Consider the following 15,220-nt stretch of genomic DNA (forward strand, 5'->3'; position numbering starts at 1 on the left):
CTTAATTGCCACCTTAAAAGCCACTAAAAGGACTTAATGCCAGTCAGATAACATGGTGAGTCACAAGAGTGAAAAGAGCAATTGTGGTTAATCTTTCTGTTAACAATGTATGATGAGAGGCTGATGACATTACAGCAGACCTCTCTCAGCAGTGCCCACTAACCTTGGCACACCTGAATGCGATTTAATGTCCGCCTGAGCAGAATTCACACATTAGAGAGATTTGGGAGACGTCTCGAATTGGCCTTGCATTTGTTGTGTATCGGTTAAGTGCAGAAGGTGCTGTGGGGGGGATTCACATAAAGATTCCCAGATCATACTAAGGTCTATTTATTGCATTAAAAATGAAAAATAACAGTTTTCTTAATTTTTGGTCGATAGCGCAGAGATGCTCCACATTTACTTTCGTGCCATGTTGGTCGACTAGCTTTTCATAGCTTTCATTCATTCACGTATAATGAAATAAAACCATATCTTTTCATTTTAAATTATATAGTTTATAAATATTTGTATAAATGCTTCAATAAATGCGCCTATATATGTCAAAACTGCTAGCCTGCAGCTACAGCGAACACTGTTTTACAAACTGAACTACCCAATGAAATATGCAAACTTTTAAACTATTTACTAGTGCCCAAACCAAGTTACTTGGAGTGGTATTAACCTCGTTTATCCATGAAGTCATTTAAATCCTATGTTTAAAACAAAACAGACACATCATTGTTATCAGTAAATTACCAAACGGCTTACAGGGATTAGATTGTTCTTTGTTAGGTGGTCATTAGAAAGTAACTATCTCTTGTAGCTTGCAGGCAGTTAATTGGTAAAAAGTTTTTAATGAAGCATGAAAGCTGTGCAGTTGTACCGAACGCTGGCTGGAAAAACCAAAGTCTATTGAAGCCTGTGATATCTAGAGGGAACCAATTTTAGCTGTACCACTATCTAATTGATTGCTGACTATAGAGTCAGTACCTTCTTTTTGGAGTTTCATTCTAGTTTATTTAACAATTAAGATTAAATGCTATACGATGACTGTAGACTGCCAACTTGGCTGTACATCTGATTTTGCCAACGGGAAACTTGCCAAACCAGGCCCCTAAGGGCTACTCCAAGGACCTTAGCAATTCAAACCTGCTCACTTAAAGCCATTAGTGCCCCAGCGTTTATGCTCCTCTCCCTTCAGCCAACAAGACATGGATAGGTCCCAAACAGAAGTGGTAATGAGGTCCTAAGCAGCCTCGCGGCTTCAGACAGAGAGACTCTGGAGCAGAGCCGGCCGGTCCTGTCAGCTGCCGGGAACTCAGGCACAGAGAGGCCTGTGGTCCACTGTTGAGGCTCACATGGGACTTTAAGGCAAATGTGATCCTGACACATTGTTCTGGTATGCATAATAGGGCCTTTTCAGGGCTCCTCATGGGAGCCCTGGGAGCCTGATTTTAAAGAGGTAACGTGACGTTGGTTCGTTGGTTCTACCTCTTCACTTCTTTTGTCTCACAGCCTTGCTTATGGGAAGTTGTCCTATGACTCATGACTTCCTGCGTTTCCATTAGCTTTAAGGAAAATGCAGCACAGATTAAGTAACACCACTTTAAATTGTGTCTCTGCTTTTTTGACAGAATGGTCAGGCCAGGCTGTCCAGTCATTCTGCTCCATATCTTCAGCATCTTTGCACACACAAGAGGTATAAGACATGCAAATATTGAGCTAGCATACCATTCTCTTCCTCAACTCTTACAATTTGATGAGCTCTTGTACATTATTTTTCAAGGTAACACTCAGGATACGCTGTATCCGTATGGACCTGGCCATAGGGATCTAGAGACTCCAAAGATGGACGATGGAAGTTCTCCTGAAATTACTTTACTCATCCCCTTTATTTTCTTCAATATCCCTTACCGCTCTATCTATGTAAGCCCTGAATTCCACAGTCCTTCAATCAATATCTTTAAAGCTAACTAATGCTGGACCATGAAACTGAAATAAAAATCCTCTTCTTTCCTCTCACAGGTCAACAACAATGGTGTAATCTCCTTCAACGTGCAGGTTAGCCAATTCACACCAGAGGCTTTTCCCCTGAGTGACAGCAGGTCATTTATTGCTCCACTCTGGGCAGATGTGCACAATGGCATCCGCGGAGACGTGTACTACCGGGAGACCACCGAGCCAGAAATTCTCGAAAGGGCAACACAAGATGTCCGGAAGTATTTCAAAAACATGCCCACCTTCACTGCCACATGGGTCTTTATTTCAACATGGCACCAAGTCACTTTCTATGGAGGAAGCCAGACAACTCCGGTAAAGTTTTAACTCTGGCATAGTTTGAATTCTGGTCATTCACTTCCACCAGTATGTGGATAGGAACTGGCTGATCAAAAGGGGAAAATATGCCCCACGTGCATCTGCTTCATCTGCTGTATTTCTCATGTGTACACAGACTTTGGTACTGTATATAAATGTGTGAGCCTCAATAATTGCCACCTGGTTGCCATATATGATTCAAACACACTCATTATAAGAACTAACATGCCATTCAGACATAATGCTATACACGTGTGTTTGAGGATATTTTATGGTCCCTATGCAATTTTCTTTACCATCCCAAAGAAAATGAGGAAGATAAAGTAATGTAAATACGTTAGGTTAAGGACCTGTCCAGGGTGTACCCTGCCTCTCGCCCTACGACAGCTGGGATAGGCTCCAGCGCCCCCCGCGACCCTGAAAAGGATAAGCGGAAGCGAATGGATGGATGGACGTTAGGTTAAGTGTTATTTGTAGCTATATTGTATTTTTTTGTTAGATGCATGTAGTTTACCCAGCTTAGCTTGCTATATTTTACTTTAGACTTCTCAAATCTAGCCAACATCTGTTTCTGGACAAGTAAACAGTTATTTTGCAATTTAAATGTAATTAATGTGTTTTGGGTGGTTTAGCTGCAGAATGAATTACTAATTCGAAAGCTTACAATTCATCCCCAGCTCACCAAACATGTCTGTAGGATCCATAGCAACGGCCATGAAGTGGCAGACCACGTAAAGTTACAGAGCAGTGTCACAAACTGTGTAACAATCGCCAACGCTCTGATGACTCAGTGAATGCAGAGCTTCAAATCGCCATTAACATCAGCACAAAAACTGTTACTGGGAACTTCATTCAGTGGATGAGCAGCTCCTGTTTGTGTGTTGGTGGTCCACTACTTTAGTCCATATAGTATATGTGCAAAAGGGGCTCATGCAGTAAAACCTGCACCACTCAATAATGTTTTTAACCAGCTAAAACTGCCTTTTTCTATCACATGAATAGGTTTTTGTATAGATAACACATTAATACAAATTGAATTATGAGGCAGGAGCAAAAGTTAAACAAAACCTTTTCAGGTATATTTATTAATAGTTTATCAGTTTAACTACAAAGCAACTCACTACATTGTTCTATTTGTGTGGCAGAAAGCTATCCACGATTAACCCACCAAGTTGAAAATCTACTCGTTTTTGGCAGTTAGTGGGTATTTATTTCAGACCCGGTGTGTGCCTGTGTGTATGTGAAACAAAAAGACTGCTGTGTGTATGAATGGTTGAAAGTAGCTTGTTGTGTCAAGCTATGTTAATGGTTAGTAAGGTTAGATAAGTGCCATATGAGAGATCACTTTTTAGAGAAACACATAAGAAAATATCCAGGAAGTTTTCAACTGTTTCAGTTTGTAACAAGGTGGGCAATTCTCATCACTGTACAGAGCAACATAATTTTAAAATGACGCTAAATCAGGAACAGGTTTTTTGTATTTAAGTTTCCTGTCTATTTTGTGGGTGTTAATTACATGAAAAAAAAAGATTTTCATCCATTATACATTTGTTTAGTGTATATTCACTTTTCTTCTTTCTTAAAATCTTTTTAATCCATTTATTTGATTTAAAGGTGAACACGTTCCAAACTGTACTCATCTCAGATGGCGTGGCATTCTTCAGTATGTTCAACTACGGCGAAATCACATGGAGCACAGGAACAGCCAGTGGTGGAGATCCATTAACAGGATTGGGCGGTACAACAGCTCAGGTATTCTCACTGTGCCTCCTAATTTCATAAGGACAATAAGGCTTTTCGTATACAGAAATTATCCTCTGGACATTCAATCTGATATGCCTCACAACTCTCCCCTTTTTAGTCAGGTTTTAATGGTGGAGATATTGGCCATTTCTTCAACCTGCCGGGATCGCGGTCAAATGATGTAGTGAACATTGAACAAACAACTAATGTAAATATTCCTGGGCGCTGGTTCTTCCGTGTAGACACTGAGCTGATTAATCCTGCCAATGGCTGCAGCTACAATGGCAAGTCAAACATCAAACACTGATAATGTGCATGCAGGTTGACTCTTTGCAAAGAATTCTTCACTAAAATTAGTCCATGAAATGCTACTTTGTTCTACATCCTTTCCAGGCCGTTACTACAGACGGGGAGAGATCTTTTGGCTGTCTGACAGATGCTCACAGCGGTGTCGCTGCCTCGACATCGATAATGAGGTGCAGTGTCAAGAGGCTCCGTGTGGGCAGCTTGAAACCTGTGAGCAGCTGGAAGGAGCCTTTTACTGCCAGCCCACTCGCACCAGCACTTGCGTGGTATTCGGAGACCCCCACTATCACACCTTCGATGGCTTCCTCTATCACTTCCAGGGGACCTGCTCCTACCTGCTGGCTCGGCCCTGCTGGGAGGTAGCAGGGCTGCCCTTCTTCAGTGTGGAGGCCAAAAACGAGAACCGTGGAGCTGCCTCTGTTTCCTGGCTTAGAGACGTCACAGTGGAGGTGTATGGTCACCGAGTTACGCTGCCAAAAGGAAGTTTTGGAACAGTCCAGGTGAGAATCTATGGATACAGAAGATAAGCACATAGCTGCGTTCCTCCTGGATACACTGTCTAGATATTGGTTAATGATTTCTACCTGTTCCCTTACCAAAACATCCTTTTTTCTCTCTTTAGGTGGATGGCTTGGTGAAGACTTTACCAGTCCAACTCCAGCTTGGTGCTGTCAGGGTGTACCAATCTGGGGTTGCCATTGCTTTAGAAACTGATTTTGGACTCTTGGTAACTTACGATGGCCAACATTACGCATCCATCTCCCTACCCAGCTCCTACTTCAACAACACTTGTGGCCTTTGCGGCAACTATAATGATGACCCTGCCGATGATCCCGTACTACCTGATGGCACTCTGGCAGAAAGTGTAGTGGAGCTGGGAGGCAGCTGGAGGGCAGAGGACACAGACTGGAGGTGTACAGATGGATGTGCACAGAACTGCAGCATGTGTGACCCTCTTGCAGAAGCTTTCTACTTTCGGTCTGACTACTGTGGGTTAATTAACAAAACTGATGGACCATTCAGGGACTGCAGAGCTGTTGTGGATCCTACAGCCTTTGTGTACAGCTGCGTTTATGATATGTGCAGCAACAAGGATAACATCACTACTCTATGCCAGGCCATCCAGGCCTATGCACTGGCTTGTCAGGCCCTTGGTGTCACAATACGACCTTGGAGATCTCGCACCTTCTGTGGTGAGATTCAGTTTGCTTAATGCTAAATTTGACATGAAAGCACTTATCTACCAGAGGTGTGGACTCGAGTCACATGACTTGGACTCGAGTCAGACTCGAGTCATTAATTTTATGACTTTAGACTTGACTTGAAAAAATGTTCTAAGACTTGTGACTTGACTTGGACTTTTACACCAATGACTTGGGACTTGAATTGGACTTGAACCGGTTTACTTGAAAAGACTTGATATTTTACCCCAAATATAAAATTTAACATGCATATTATATAGAGATTGAAAATGTGACGTCATTCACGGGTAGAACCGCAAAGGATTCTGGGAACTCGTGGCAAGCGGTACTAGCGCACGCTTTCAATTAAAATCAGTTAAACAGCGATAAAAAGAAACACAAAAATGTCAAGAAGCCGTTGTATTATTAACTGCAATAGCCGGTCGCATGACAGCCACGGGAAGCCGACGGGTAAAGAGATCGGTTGTTATCGGATTACGTCGTTGAAGAGAAATTGTTCGAGCCATGTTTCCGAAGTAACAAAGACGCGATGGATGGCCTGGATCGCAGCCATTCAAAGATCAAATATAACGTCCCAGAACACTCCAGCTCACAGGTTAGTCTGCTCCAAGCATTTACACGAAGGTCAGTGTTTTTTAGTAGTTAATACGTCATTTTCATAACATAATTAGTGATATAGGTTACAAGCAAGTCTGGCGCTGAACAGAAATTGTCGCGCTATGCTCCTTTATTTATTGTGCATAAATAGTGAATTGTCCTGACACAATATTGCGTTTCGCTTCTGTTATTATGGTACATTGACAAAAACATATACTTTTATTCACAGGATAAAACAGGTTTTTTGTATCACTAATTGCCCAGTGCGATTACAGACTGCGGTAAAGTGAGCCGTCATTTGTGAGCCGCGGTCAAGCCAGCCGCCTCCTATCCGCGCGGTGATTACAGCATACAATATTGTTGTCACTGCTACATTTCTGTAACGCTACCAGAAATTATTTCCACTACTAATTAATTACCGTTGAGCTCAAAGGTCCTATTAATAAACGGTTAACGAATGTGTATTTATGACGACGATTTGTGAGACTGGTAAACTTATGATACGTACGATGGTCTTTCGTTCTACACGGTGCATTTCAAGGTCCTGTACCCATCCGTCGGTAAACTGTACCTGGGCTTGTTGCAGTGACCTGAAGTTACTAAACTTCATGAGTGTATGCACTCACTCCAAGAACCGTATAATTATAAATATGCATATAAATATGCTAAGATGAGATAGCTGACTTCATCTAACTAGCAAATGTTGTCCAGGCTACGTTGGTGATACAGTTTTTTTTAATGTGTATGACATTTTTGTCATGCGATTTTAAAGCTGGTCCTACAACCGCATCCAAGAATAACATGCAGCTTATCTCAGAACTGTCGGTGAAAATTATTCTTGGAGCTAGGTTTAATTGAGCTGCATTTTAAAGAGGTGCAATTTCACAATTTGTGTATATTTTCTAAGTTCACTATTTTGTCTGTGTTGAGAAAAACACAGATTTTAAAATTACATGGTCTAATATTTACATTTAGCATAACTGCAACATTCTTTTTTCGTTTTTTTTTTTTTTTTTTTTAAAGACTCGAAAGGACTTGAAATTCAAAGTTTCAGACTTGTGACTTGACTCGGACTTTTACACCAGTGACTTGAGACTCGACTCTGACTTGCCTGACATTACTTGAGACTTGACTTGAGACTTGAGGATAAAGACTTGAGACTTACTTGAGACTTGCAAAACAATGACTTGGTCCCACCTCTGTTATCTACCATATGAAATCAGAATTAATTTCTTCTCCGTTATTGTTTCTTAGCTTGGTCTTGTCCAGACTTCAGCCAGTATCAAGTGTGCACAAGCGCCTGTCCAGCTTCCTGCTCAGACCTCACCGCTCCCTTGTACTGTGCTCATCCTTGCACTGAGGGCTGCCAGTGTGACCCAGGCTATGTTCTCAGTGGCAGCCGCTGTGTACAGCGTGAAGACTGTGGCTGTGAGCATAATGGCCTTTATTACCCCCTTAATACGACTTTCTGGGTAGGTCCCAGCGGTGAAGAAGGAGAATGTACCCTCCGGTGTACCTGTGGGCCTGCTGGGGAAGTTTCTTGTTTCAATGATTCCTGTAAGGAGGGTGAGGTGTGTAAGGCAGAGGTTGGCCTGCTGGGTTGCTACCCTCGAAGAGAAGGGGTTTGCTCAGTCACCCAAAACTCAGTGACATCCTCCTTCGATGGCACCTTCCTGTCGTTCCCAGATGACAGCTCTTATTACTTACTGAAGCTGTGCGCTCCAGTGCCAGCCAACGGCTCGATGGTGGAGGTGAAGCTAGGCCGGCGGTTGGTCAACAAAGGGCCTGCTTGGAAAAGACCTGTGGTAGTTACGCTAGCTAACGTGGAGGCACAGATGGGAGGGTTGGATTTTGATACAGTCAAGGTTAGTATTTCTTCATAAAAAGTAAAAATCTTGTGGGGTTTTTTTTTTGGGATCTGGGAAAATAGCGAGTGGAGACTTCTGCACTGCCGCAAGTATATGAACAGATTCGCTTTTATTGAAACTGAAAACGCTGGAATTGTGATTTAGGTAGAGGTCTAAGCTGAAAAAACTAATTCAAACCCAAGCATAAGCAGTAGCAATAGAAATAAACAGCAAAAATAAATGCATTAATTATTTTTATCAGCCAGCAATGGTCATCCGGTAAACAAATGAACACAACCACAGTGGGACTACAAGCCAGTCAAGCCTACATCTACTATGAGTCCCATATCTGGAAAAATAGGAAGAGTAGCAACAGAAAGAGGGTCCTGGAATAAAATCTGTACCAAATCAAAAATGGGGATCACAAAGAATGCCATTTTCTTACCAGATTGGCCAGGTCCAGTGCTCCAGTTGCCAGCAGAGTGGCGGTGGAAACTGTGCTACTGTTGGCCAAAGACAAAGGAAAAAGATTTGTGGATATAATGAAGGAGGATATATATGCATGAGGTTGTTTTGACAGATTAATAGCTAGAGATGAGGTGAGATGGCAGCAGATAATCCACTACAAAGACCCCTAAAAGGAGCAGCCAAAAGAGGAAGAAGAATAAGTCGTAGTGTTAACAAATGGGTTGTTAAAAGAGGTTGTATGTGGCTAACAGTTAAAGCTGTTTGGAAAATGAATAAGTTCTCTGAAGTGCTTGGGAAATGATTGCATTAGCAATGTAAACTGTTAGCTAACACTATGAATGAACAAATTAATTGCTAAAATGGCTATCTGCAAATTAAAAAAACAACGTACCAATATTTTAACTAAAGGAATGCTAGCTAGCTAGCTAGCTAAAATGAACTGGAAGTTGTTAGGTAAAAGAAATAGATAAAAGGCCTCCAATATCTTCTGAACGACTGAGAAAACTTTGTTTTAGCATATTATATTAATGCTTACATAAAATTGTTGAAGAATTCTTTAAATAACAGAAACAGAAAAAAGACCCTCTTACTATCTGTGCACAGAGGTTTTCTGGAAATTCTGATCCAGGGAGCTGATTGGTCACCAGACAGTGAATTCATATCTTCTGATTTTCTTTTCTCTAATCTCAAACATAATCTGCCCCCAAGCGGGTTATGTCTTCAACTTTAGTCACAAAATCTTGCTTCATAATACACATCTCTGCTGTCTGTGTTGCTCAAAAATGTTAGCTTATTAGCCTATTAAAGGTTTTCTAAACATGGAAAAATGTATCTAACTTTAGCATCTGTTGACACAATAGTTATATATTATAGCCATATTAATAAACAAGAGAGCAGCTCTCTTTCTTTGGAGGTGTAATCGTTGGACGCTATGAAACTGGAGAAATTTAATAAAGTCAAACAGCCAGAAGCAAAGAACACAACTATGTTTGCAGTCCACAATCTCTCTCCAGTCATTAGAGAGCCTCATTAAAAGAAAAAAAATGTTTGTGCTGAACAAGGCTGATGTTAAGACTTAAAAATGATCTCAGCATATCATCATTTTTGTTTGCTTTTAATCACCTGTAATAGGCTTGAGATTTGTTTGAGGCAATATGAGAGTGTGACCATAAAAGCATGTCTCAGACATTATAAGTCTGAAAACTGCCATCTGGTTTTGGCATTAATTAAACTAACTAGTTCACATAAATGCACTTTGGAACATGAACGGTTTTTTAATGAAGGCCTTCTTGAGTCCAATGAAAATGAGGCTTGGAACCAGCTGAATATATTTCACTTTTTTATTTTGCAGGTGAATGGTGAACTAGTGTTGCTCCCCTACGTCCATCCAATGGAGACAATGATGATATACAGAGCGCCGGGCAATGCAACAGTGGTGGAGTCCCGCGGTCTGCTTCGTGTCCACTACACACATCAAGGATTCCTCAATATCTCCCTTTCAACCCTCTTCTACAATGTTACATGTGGTCTTTGTGGTGTTTTCAATAGCAATGCAACCGATGACCTTCGCCTACCCAATGGACGCCAGGCAGAGTCAATCGAACAGTTCACAGACGGCTGGCGCTCCATTGCTGATGATCTTACCTGCAATGGCGACTGCGACGACCTGTATCGCATGTGCACAGACTTACGTCTTTATCAGAGCCCTTGGATGTGCGGCAATATCAACGACCCCGGGAATAGTTCCTTTCTTGCGTGTCACGCAGTGGTTAACCCCTCGCCATTCTTCAGGAACTGTTTGTATAACATGTGCGTGAGGGAAGGGAACCGCTCAGCCCTGTGTTCTTCGCTGCAGGCTTACGCCACCGCCTGTCAGGATGCTCAAGTAGGACTTGCTTCATGGAGGAGCACCACCAACTGTCGTGAGTAACCGTTTTGGCTATTACATCTATATAAAAGATGGACCATTACGTCAACCATTGGCTAGTGAGGGCCTGTTGTCAGGTCTCAAACTGAGCATTTTCCCTGGCGAGCTTGTTGTTTTGAAAGGCCATGTTACAAACAGCGGGAAATGACTGTAAAATCAAGGCAACCCCTAAACTATACACTGCATCATCTTCCATTTTTAGGCTAACAGGGACCATAAACTTAGTCCAGATGACTTCATAGCAGCAGCTGAGGCCATAAACATATATAAAAGTGATTACTTAAAGCACAAATGAAGGGCACTGAACGAAATTTTTCTATAGATTTTCACACAGCTGGATTTCTTGTTGAAATCAGAGCAGTCACCTCTTGCTGGTCATTAGAAAGATCAGCAAGTTGTCGATTATCAAACTCTTCTCTGTAGATCCAAAACAGAGATGCATAGACGGACTAAATCTAATAATTAAGTAAGTAAAGTTTATTTATAAAGCCTTTTCACAGACAAGCATTCAAAAGATGTAATCAAAATAAATAAACACTGGGATGAAGCATTGTAAAATATAATCGAAAAGCAATAGCAATACAAAATCAAGTTAAGATCGCTTTTTAAAGAAGTCCACAGAGTCAGCTCATTGCAGTTGGGCTGGGAGACTGTTCCAAAGTCTTGGTGTCACAGATTGCAAGGTCTTTAATCTTTCATTAGGAAAAAACAAGAAATTCTGAGCCTGTGATCAAAGACTGTGAGCAGCAGTGTCTATAGTAAAAATTTGGTATAAATAACCTGCAGTGTGTCCAGACTATTTACCCCCAAACACATATAAATGAATTCTAAAGTCTTCTAGGACTTTGCCAAAACTCTGCAAGAAATATACATTACTAGCTAGTGGCTAAGCTATTGTTCTGTTTATCCATATTGGATAGGGAGGGGGGATCTGAAGAATATCTCAGCTGCCATAGGACATGGAGCAAGGTACACCCTGGACAGGTCACCAGTCCTTCGCAGGACTGAGAGAGAGAGACAGCTATGCACACTTACTTTGAAACCTAGGGCCAATTTACAATCACCAATTAACCCAATGTGCATGTGTTTGTGAGAGACAGCCTGAGTCCCTGGAGAGAAACCATACAGGTACTCTCCAGGGTAAATTCCACACGGAAAAGCTCCAAGCTGGATTAGAAACCAGGACCCTTTTTTGCTGTGAAACGACAGTGCTAACTACTGCACCACTGTTCCACCCCTTTGTTTGTTTAAAAAACGAATTTAAAAAGTTAAATTCATATTTTTTTAAAACAACAAAGGCTGATCATGACTTTTAAAAAGTAGAAAAAAAGAGAAAAAGGCTAAAAACCAAAAATAAACACAGTAAAAACATAGTCTTGCTGATGGGCTCTGATAACTCAGAGCCCAACAATGTATAATGTGTCTTGAAAACACATTTAACCCTCCTGTTTATTGTAAGTTATTATTGAGTTTTACCACCAGCACTGTTGAAAACTTTGTTCCAGTAGCAATAATAACAATGCGACTGGGTATTTTCATATATTTTGCATGAGAATTATAAAAGTGGATTGTCCCAAGAGGAAAAACTTCCTTATAACAGGAAGAAACCTCCAGCAGAACCAGACTCGGAGAGGGGCGGCAATCTGCCATAACTGGTTGGGGTGAGGGATGGGAGGCAGGATAAAATATACGCTGTGGAAGAGAGCCAGAGATTATTAATAACTAATGATTAAATGCAGAGTGGTGTATAAACACAAAGAGAGCGAAATGAAGTGTGTGAAGATGAAAAACACTCAGTGCATCATGGGAAGCGTCCATGAGCCGCGGTCTACTGCAGTATAACTAAGGAAGGGTTGAGGGTCACCTGATTCCGTTTTCTTTAAAAAAAAATCCCAACAATAACTTAACCTAATATTTAACTATTTAATTTCATCTGTAGCAATGGTCTCTAGATTCTTTCTATCATCTCACTTGTTTGGAGCTGTTGTTTTATCTTGTCAGAAGGAAAGTAAAACTGGAACCAGTTACAGTGATTTTGTATTGTGACTGTGATACACAGTGTATTTTGTACTACACATACAGAGGATAACATAAAAACACATGTAAGATATTTGACTGAACATTGGCTTAAGTCTTGCTCTCCCTGACCTTCACTCTTCTTCAGCTCTTCCCTGTCCAGAGAACAGTCACTTTGATGAGTGCACCAGCGCCTGCCCTTTGACCTGTGCCAACTTGGACGACCCCGAAGAGCCGTGCCCCCTGCCTTGTCAGGAGGGGTGTCAGTGCGAAGACGGCTTCGCGCTGCGGGATGGCCTGTGCGTGGCGCGCAGAGATTGTGGCTGCATCTACCACAGGCGTCAGCTGGCCACCAACCAGACTTTCTGGACAGACTGGGAGTGCCAGGAGCGCTGCTACTGCAATGGCTCTGACAACACCGTATACTGTCAGCTCGCGCCGTGTCACCCTGAGGAGTACTGCCAGGAGAATGACGGCCTGTATTTCTGCCAGCCGCGCTCTGAGGCCCTGTGTGTGGCAGCTGGCTATGGACATTTTTTGCCATTTGGCGGAGTGCCGTTCGAGCTGCAGAGCTCTTGCACTCTCAGGATGGTCACCACCAGATGTGGGAGGGGGAACACGGCGCACGTACCCATCACCAGAACTTTTCCTCCATTTAAACTGGCGGTTCGTAACGAGGACAGAGACACGAGCCAAGCAATTTGGGTGAGGGGTTTTGTGCTGGAAGTTTATGAGTATGAAATTGAAGCATCTCGAAGCTACAGAAACACTGTCACGGTAAGCATTAGGTTGATATATGAGAATGTCTGTGCAATGAGGTAATCTTCAACAGATTTTACTTTCTTTGCATGCCCTGTGAAGGTCGAAGTTATTGCATTTGTGAGGACATGTTATTTCTAATCAAGCCGATAGAATAACCAGGCAGAGGGTGAATTCCTCTTTGATTGGCTTAAGGTGGATCTAATTTCAATGGGCATCTTTTATCGGCCTGGATTTGGCTCAGACGAAACCTCGACCCTGAGCGACATTTGGACCAGGTTCACAAAGCGACTAAAAGATCTGAGGAGCAACATAAATGAAACATCCACCCACACACTCGCTCACACACCCTTCTTTCTTTAATTTTCTCCATTTCGCTCTCGCTCTGACAATTATACTGAGAGGAATTCACAGAAACTCTTTCAGTCAGTCTTAATAGTAGCTGTTCACCACCTGGGCTTCCCCACATACTTGGAAAATATACAAGTCAGTTAGATTAGAGACTTGAACTTCTGTTTCTAGAAGTTGCTCCTGTAGGAATGATTTTATGTTAGTTGGGATTTTATATTAAATCTTTAACCAGTTTTACATGATTTCTCTCTTCACTCAGGTGAATAAGGAGCGACTGTACCTTCCCCTGAAGCTGGGCCCAGGAAAGGTCAATATCTTCACCTTTGGCATGCACCTCATTTTGGAGACAGACTTTGGCCTGAAGGTGGCCTTTGACTGGAACACTCTCCTGCTCTTGACTTTACCCCGCGACCTCTACAACTCCACCTGTGGCCTTTGCCAGGGCGTGCCTCTGTCCCCACCCACCCTTTCCACTACCGACTGGGGCATGGCCTGGGCGGAGAGGGACACCTTCTGCCAGGTGGGCTGCGGTGACTCCTGCCCGCGCTGTGGCCTCGGAGAGAAAAGCTCCCAAAACGACACCCCTCTCATGGTGGCTGATGCCAACATGAACGCTGGGAGCGACGATGAAGCAAATGGAGTCAGCACTGGCATACGTTTCCACATCGGTGACGGGCTCTATGTGTTTGTGGAGCCCGAGGCAGTGAGGCTGTGTGGGTTACTTGTTGATCGGTCAGGCGTGTTTGCACGGTGTCACAGCAAGGTGGCGCCAGCGTTCTTTTATCAAAGCTGCCTCCAGGACACCTGCTTGGATCAGGGAGCTCAGGATACAATCTGTAACTGGCTGCAGATCTATGCCAGCACCTGTCAGACCCAAGGGGTGCATGTCACCGACTGGAGGAGCGACACACCGTGTGGTGAGGAGATGTTTTTGTAGAGTTTTTCCCATTGTGTTATCACAAGATGTATTCTCCTTCTTAAAGTCACAGGCACCGTTTTAAGTTTCAGGTTTGTGTGCACCATTACTGGAGAGAATTTATAATTAAAATTAAGGCCAGTTTAAATGAATAATATTTACACGGACGTAGCTAGAAACCAGTGCCCTATGAGCAGCACTTGGAGACAGTGGGGATAAAAAAATGACGTCTAACAGGAAGAAATCTCCAGCAGAACCAAACTCAGAGAGAGGCAGGTTCTAATGAGGAGAGAATGAAGAGAGAAAAAAAAGTAATAATAGCATATGAATGTGTGATGGCTGTAAGCTGGGAAGTAGAGGTGAAGTGCATCATGGGAGTTCCTCCAGCCAGCCTGAGTCTGAGAACCCACAGGCTATTATCCTGACTTGGCTGGTATAACCACCAGATAAAATCCAAATAAAAAAGGTAAAACTTCGTCAGCAGATAATAGTTATCTGATGCATTTCAGCGTGTACCATCCCTGTTTTGCTCCCCACATAGATTGTTTATCTGCATGCAAGGGAAGCTTGCAAAAGGACACCAGAAAACTTGTGGCACCAAAACCTTTTTTTCTTGCCTGCAGAGATTAATTGCAGAGGAAGTAAGGAATGGTTTACACTCACCTGATCCAATCCTAACTATTAAGTTAAGTTTAAAGAGAGTTTCTGCTCCATGAATCCAGACTTGGAGCTGGTTCCAGAAGCCTGGTAGCTGAAGCATCTGCCTCTAGGAAAAATAGATTGTGTGTTG

At 42.5% G+C, this 15,220-nt stretch overlaps 1 protein-coding gene across 1 annotated transcript in view; it reads left to right on the forward strand.

The window, feature by feature from the left end:
- The first annotated feature begins 1,617 nt into the window (after positions 1 to 1,617).
- The window catches only part of tecta (tectorin alpha), a 29,726-nt gene continuing 16,123 nt past the window's right edge, over positions 1,618 to 15,220 (forward strand). The window contains exons 1-11 of the mRNA XM_026181511.2: positions 1,618 to 1,681; positions 1,769 to 1,908; positions 2,008 to 2,295; positions 3,913 to 4,050; positions 4,160 to 4,325; positions 4,435 to 4,847; positions 4,970 to 5,540; positions 7,401 to 8,011; positions 9,813 to 10,383; positions 12,553 to 13,181; positions 13,774 to 14,431. Of these exons, the coding sequence (XP_026037296.2) occupies positions 1,618 to 1,681; positions 1,769 to 1,908; positions 2,008 to 2,295; positions 3,913 to 4,050; positions 4,160 to 4,325; positions 4,435 to 4,847; positions 4,970 to 5,540; positions 7,401 to 8,011; positions 9,813 to 10,383; positions 12,553 to 13,181; positions 13,774 to 14,431 (4,249 nt within the window). The remainder of the gene's footprint in view (positions 1,682 to 1,768; positions 1,909 to 2,007; positions 2,296 to 3,912; positions 4,051 to 4,159; positions 4,326 to 4,434; positions 4,848 to 4,969; positions 5,541 to 7,400; positions 8,012 to 9,812; positions 10,384 to 12,552; positions 13,182 to 13,773; positions 14,432 to 15,220) is intronic.

Source organism: Astatotilapia calliptera, chromosome 10, assembly GCF_964374335.1.
Source record: "Astatotilapia calliptera chromosome 10, fAstCal68.1, whole genome shotgun sequence".
NCBI classification, from domain to species: domain Eukaryota; kingdom Metazoa; phylum Chordata; class Actinopteri; order Cichliformes; family Cichlidae; genus Astatotilapia; species Astatotilapia calliptera.